At 39.9% G+C, this 6,538-nt stretch overlaps 1 protein-coding gene across 2 annotated transcripts; it reads right to left on the bottom strand.

Moving 5' to 3' along the window:
- Positions 1–679: 679 nt before the first annotated feature.
- hic1l (hypermethylated in cancer 1 like) lies at positions 680–5,579 on the bottom strand. Of its 2 annotated transcripts, none has more exons than XM_060885356.1 (2): positions 5,435–5,579; positions 680–3,986 (listed from the first exon to the last, which is right to left on the bottom strand). In XM_060885356.1, exon 2 carries the CDS (start codon positions 3,953–3,955, stop codon positions 2,555–2,557), a length of 1,401 nt encoding a protein of 466 aa, XP_060741339.1. In that variant the 5' UTR covers positions 3,956–3,986; positions 5,435–5,579; the 3' UTR covers positions 680–2,554. The 2 variants fall into 2 exon arrangements, with proteins under 2 accessions (XP_060741339.1, XP_060741340.1); XM_060885357.1 differs by lacking the exon at positions 5,435–5,579 and adding an exon at positions 5,238–5,412.
- Positions 5,580–6,538: the final 959 nt, after the last annotated feature.

The raw sequence follows: 6,538 nt of genomic DNA, 5'->3' as shown, positions 1-6,538 counted from the left end.
CAGGTCTCTAGCACAGCAAGAATCCTCAGTATAGGTGGAAAACTAAGTCTGCTCACTACCGCCATCTACTGGAGGATATTTTATATTTCAGTGTCAGGTATGGAAGAAAGTACAGTACTATGGTACTATATAAAATTTGCTTTATTTCAGTATATCAACACAGATATGCTCATTGCTCCGAAAGCATGTGACTGAATATTGTCTCAGTATTGATGCTAATGTAATAATGTTAATGAAGGTAAAACAAAATTCAGTTCAGCTGCAGATCATAATACAGTGCCATAATCAATGTAATTATAAATATTATATTTTCAATGGGCAGTTATTATTATTAGCTCTAAAACAAGAAAAAAATGTAATGTTCTGATCAGAGTCACTGTGAATCTGAGGATTTAACAATGGGCATGTGGCAGGAAGACAAGGTACCATCACCCCCAATACACAAACGTCAATTTATGTAGCCAATGTTCGCTGGAGTGTTTCTAGGAGGTGGAAAGAAACCAGAGAACCCAGATGAAGGTAATTTTCCTTGCTTGTATTTTACTTACTTGTATCACCCCAAAAGCATCACTCTGTAAATAAACTAAATTATATATATTTTTCAAATTAGTTTCAGAAACATTTTTTAATATTTGAAATTCCAAAATGGGAGAAAAAAAAAAAGACAGAACACACAAACTTGTTTTTAATCAGCATTTAATCATAAGTATCATATCAAGTACATTGTCATTCATATGTATCCATCCATTTTGTGAAAATGTGCTTTGGTATTCAACAGGTCACAATTTGTATTCTACGAACAATGGCATTCGATGTTCTTTCCAAATGCTTATGAAACTAACGTTAATCAATCGTTTATTATTAAAATATACCACAAGTGGAAAGTAATCCACAGAGTTGAGCTGCCATGCCTTATGAAGGCGTATCGGGTTGGCTGGAAATAATGCGTCAGCGTATTTAAATGTGGCAGTAGTGTTCAAACACTGAAGAAAGCAGCTGCAAAAATATCGGTATCTGGTGCTTGGTGGTATAAAATTCAGACGTGCCTGAAATAATCCCTGAGGTTTCCTGAGCAAAAAAGTCCAAGTGTTGTCACAGTTTCGGTTTCAGGTCCATCATGAAACAGAAAGGTTCCTGCATATTTTAACAAGACAGCATCACAGATAGCAACATATGTGTAAACTCATCCTGGGGTTTGGAAGGGAATAAAAAAAAAAAAAAAAAAATCAGACAAATTTTTCTATTGACCTGGTGTAACTGTGGCGGCAAAAATCTTTTTTTTTTTTTTGTGTGTGTGCCCAAAATGAATGATTCTAATATACAAGTGTGCAAGCATTCAAGTGTGCAAGCATGAGTTACAGTGTGAGGTTTATCTTACATGAGATTTGGTATAACACTTAAATATGGCGACCGATAAGCATGTAAACAACAAAGAGGCGTGTGTTCTGTAACACAGCGAGTGGGTGAACACCCTGAAAACATGAGGTAGATGAAAAGTAACAGATAAGCACAAGTTGGAATGGAACGACACAATATAAGAGTATATCCAAAATAGAACGTCATTATCACAAATGATTTTACACATAAGCAAAACCCCCAGTGTTCTAACTGATCGAAGGATTCAAAATAAAATCACTCATGCTATAACTATCAAAACCCTGCAATCAATGAGCAACCAAGCAATCTCTTCAAGACACTCAAAAGATATTTACAACAGTTTATCCATAGTCCTTTTGGTCTCAGGTCATCAATGGTTTTATAAATGGAAAACGGTGTAAGCACGGGGAATATCTAATGGAAAGGGCTTGCATCTTATGTAGAATAAAAGCCCGTGAGGAGGAAGGAGGGGCGACAACTAACAAAGAATGATCATACACATAAATTAGACTTACACTTAAATACGTATATCGTAAGAATATAGATTTGGTTACAGTAATACAGTATTTTATTTATCTTTCAACATTCATTATTTCTTTGGAACTGTACATCACACATGCCTAAATGCTCCACGAACTCAGGTAACGACCCTTGTTCCCTTGAACCATTAATCCTGATCACAAACCCTACGCTGGTTTTGGATCTGTCCTCTCACTGTAAAACAGGCAGTGTGTTCTCCTCTACCGTTCACTACAGTTTATTTTGGGATTTCTATCAGATGCCGTATTACTTTCCAGATAATGGCAAAAAAATTCTAACCGGATCGTTCGGTTTCTATTTTCTGAGAAATTAATTCAATAAGGTGGACATGAGCATAATCTCAAAGGGCATCTGAGGATTTGGGAGGTAATCGCTGAGGTAGCAATGTGCACACATGTATTCAAGTAAACATGAGGTTTTGTTTTGTCCAGATAAAGCGCATAAATCGATGCGTTCTGCATTGTAACTGTAAGAATCAGCTATAACATTCATTCTTTCAAAATAATAGGTACCACAAAAAACATACCGTAGTTATTATTTGGTGAAGATGTAATGGCATGAGGTAATGTGGTTTTATTAGACCAGGCTCATTTGAGAAGAAGCGTTACTGATATGTTGTGTATAATCTATTGCAAGTCTAATTTGGTGAGGTATGCATGCGCATGTGACTGATGAGGTTTCGTTGTTGTGTAAACTTGCCCCCGCAGACGTGACACTCGTAGGGCTTCTCTCCCGAGTGCACGCGCATGTGCTCGGTGAGGCGGTACTGCCGCGTGAAGCGCATGCCGCACTCCTTGCAGGCAAATGGTTTCAGGCCCAGATGGCTGCGCATGTGGCGCGTCATGGTGCCGCGTTGCGTAAACATTTTGCCGCAGATGTTGCAAGGGAATGGTCGTAGCGTGTCCAGCTCTTTGTAAGGTTTCAACGGGCTTTTGTCTCCGACCTCTAGGGCTTTGTAGGTGCCAGCAGCAGGAGGATCTTCGTCTGCTTCTTGCTTGACCCGTACGAGGTTCACGTCTACATCTGTGTGAGATTCGACATGGGAATTTAGGCTTTCTGAAGATGGGAATCCTTTTCCACATGGGATACAGACGTAACTCTTGTCCTCCTGAGACGGTTCAAGGTAGGACTCCTGTCTGTACACAAAGTGAGAGCTGGCACCGTTGGACGCTCCGTCTTGTGGCGACTCTTCGGAATTTTCTCCCACATGGTTTTGTCTCAAGTGATTTCCACTTTTGCCTGCAAGTGTATAACCATTGATGTTGCCTTTCCTCCTGGAGCGCTCTCTAGAAGGTGTTTTTCTCCATTCTTGCATTCCATCAAAAGTATCCAGGTCTTGGGTTTTCCCTGCGGAGCCCTTTCTCTCTGTACCTGACCGGAGAGTATTATTAGTTGTCTTGGAAACAGAGGACTGTGAGTATTCCTGCATACTGCTAATGACATTATTTACAACACGTTCAGAAGAGCTCTTCTTGGTCAAATCCAGCCCAAAGCTTTGCTTGCCGCTCGAATTGCGTTTGTTCGCGCCATTGTGTCTTTTCTTTGGAGGGACCATGTTTGCATATACTTCGATGTCAGATGAAGTGTCTTCTGCCTCCCGCTTCACCAAGTGTTTTGAATTGGGTGAAAAAGGCAGGCTTTGGGTGTGTAATGAGCCTTTGCAGATTGTGCTGCTGGACTCGAGCTCGCTGGTACACAGACTCGCCAGGTCATGGAGCTGGAGGTAGTTAGCTACAGTGAGAAAGCTGATCAGATCCTGCCTGCGCTCTGTTCCCTGACTCTCCTCACATAACCTGCCGGTGTAAATAAAGTCCAGAATTTTCTGGAACATGGCTGGCTCTACCAACTCTGCATCGAGGTGGATGAGGTTATCGTGCAGGACAAGAGACTTAAAGTAACTGCTGGCGGCGGCGAGGACGCTTTTATGAGCTCGAAAGAGTGTGTTGTCCACCATAATGACAACATCGCATAAGAAGCCCTTGGAACGTTGCTGGTTGAGCTGCAGCAGCAGTTGGCTGGCATAATTTGAGAGCTCCATCTCCTGCCCTTGATGTTTTTCATTGAGGTGACTACACAAGAGAACAAAGCACAGCATTATTTATTTATTATTTTTTAAAACAAACCATTCAAATTGAAGCGGCTACATCTGAATTGTGTTGTTGCAGGAACATAATATAAAAAGAAAGGCTTTATTGTTAAATATAACAGCTGGTGGAAATTATTTTCTTTGCAGATCTTAACATGTCCGAAAGCTGGGGGCAGAGCGCTGGGTCAGATGTGATACAGTACTCCTAGAGCTGAGAGGGTCAAAGGCCCAAAAGTTAAAGCCTGTCTGTGCTGAAATCTGATCTCACAACATGGTAGCCTAGTGCCTTAGCCACTTAAAATGGATCATGTTTTTGTTCTTGAGTACAAATCAGCTGCCCTGATGTCAAACAGAAGAGCTGAATCCGCATTTACTAATTATCTAGATGCATCAGCCATGTTTGACCATTAGAACCCTTCTGAAGCATTTATATAAACCCCTCAAAAAGCATTTATATAAAACATCCAAAAATGAGGAATGCCACGACAGCTAGTGATCAAATGTACCAAGCTGATTTTCACATTAACATCTGAGGGAGCAATTGGATTTCAATCCGGCTAAAAGGCAAAAGGTGCGACTGATAATACATGTGGTCAAAATCTTATCAAGAAACAATACAGATAAAAGAGTTGACCAGGGTCTAAATGAGCTAGCTTTGTAGGAGCAGTAGCTCAATGGTCAAGGCTCTCTGCTGATCTAAAGATTGGGAGTTTCAGTCCCAATCTGCCAGAGATCAAGGCACTTCTTCAATTAATTAATAATACGTGTGTGCTCATATATATATATATATTTATATTACACACATACACAAATATATACACACACAAATGCATTTATATACACATACACACACACACACACACACACACACATATACACACACAGTATATGTATATAAGTACAGCAAACCTTCAGAGTATTTAACATTAAAATATTAAAAAGGTTGAGTAAAATATAAACATGTGATTATATTCACGTATTATTAGAAGAGAATTGACATGAGATGTTAGAGAATCGGAGCCCAGCCTCCCACAGAGGGAATGTGAGGCTCTGTAAAGTGAGTGAATGCGGAACTGCGGGTTGTAAACACTAATCGCCTTCAGGCACACAGACACCAGAGCAACACGATTCCAACACCGATTTACGACATTGTTCACGACACGAGCGTTAAATAAAGCATTGCGCTGTTTTATACGCCTCCTGCTAATAAAAGCCAGATAAACAGAAAGCAAACCTGGTGGGTCGAGTGACCGAACAATCAGTCGCACCTTGTCCAGGCTGGTGAACGTCTTGCAGCAGGAGGGGTTTGTGTCTCCTACACAGCGTTAGCTCTCTCTCCCCTTCACTTATAAACACACCACAAACTCGCCCTCTGAGCGCGCTTTGTAAAACAAACACAAATACAAACACACACGCTTCATTTTTAAATACCTTTCGAACAAGGGCAGGGGTCCTCGTTTCTCGCGTCGTCATCAAAACGCCATCTTAGCAGCGTGTGACGTAGCGCCTCGTAACCCTTGACCCGATTGGATAGCGAGCCAGCGAGCGGCACGCGCTCGGCTAGTGGGGCATTTTCGAGGGCGTGGCTAATCTCCGAGAAGTCGAGGGGGTAATGAAGACCCACCCAAATAAGGGATCTTGGTCGATTGTTCGTTGCTAAGGGAGATATATATATATATATATATATATATATATATATATATATATATATATATATATATATATATATATATATATATATACACACACACACACACACATATAGTGCATAGATCAAAACGGTTAATAACGCTTTTTTAAGCTTTAAGTAGGTAACAAATAGACACATAATCAAAAAAAATGTAAGGTAATAAGTCAAAATGTTTGTAAAAGTCATCATTTTAGGATAAGGTTGGCCAACAAACAAATATTTTATTGATTGTCTAACTGCTGGAAAACGATTTTATTAAAAAAAAAAACAGACATCCATTATAAGTTTACTACATTTATATTATGTATATAATCCAACAAATCAAATATTCAGCCCATACACCATACGCCATCTGAAGGTTTGTAGACACTGTAGATACAGTACAAAGACGCTCAGTCATTGTGTGCTTCCAACTTTTGTGGCAACAGACTGAGAAAGGACCACATATGAGTGTGATGATCAGATGTCCACAAAAGAAATGATAAAATCCTGGAATCATGTTTTCCTATTCCTATTCATACCACACACACACACACACACACACACACACACACACACACACACACATATATACACACACATATACACACACACATATATACACACACACACACAGTCTGTTCTTGAACACTAAACATTTAAATTTTTCTTCCGATCTCATGCACACAAGATTTTATAGTAATTTACAAGACTGTTCACACGTGTAGTGTAATTTATGTACTATTGTCTCATCAGCACATTGTTATAAACAGTTTTATCATGTATACACAATGACAGGGACTGGACTGGACTGGACTGGACTATGTGAAGATCCAGTGGCTGCAGGTCACGCAAAATAGTCTAAA

Source organism: Tachysurus vachellii, chromosome 13 (genome assembly GCF_030014155.1).
Source record: "Tachysurus vachellii isolate PV-2020 chromosome 13, HZAU_Pvac_v1, whole genome shotgun sequence".
NCBI classification, from domain to species: domain Eukaryota; kingdom Metazoa; phylum Chordata; class Actinopteri; order Siluriformes; family Bagridae; genus Tachysurus; species Tachysurus vachellii.
This window is presented reverse-complemented; position numbering and strand designations above follow the sequence as displayed.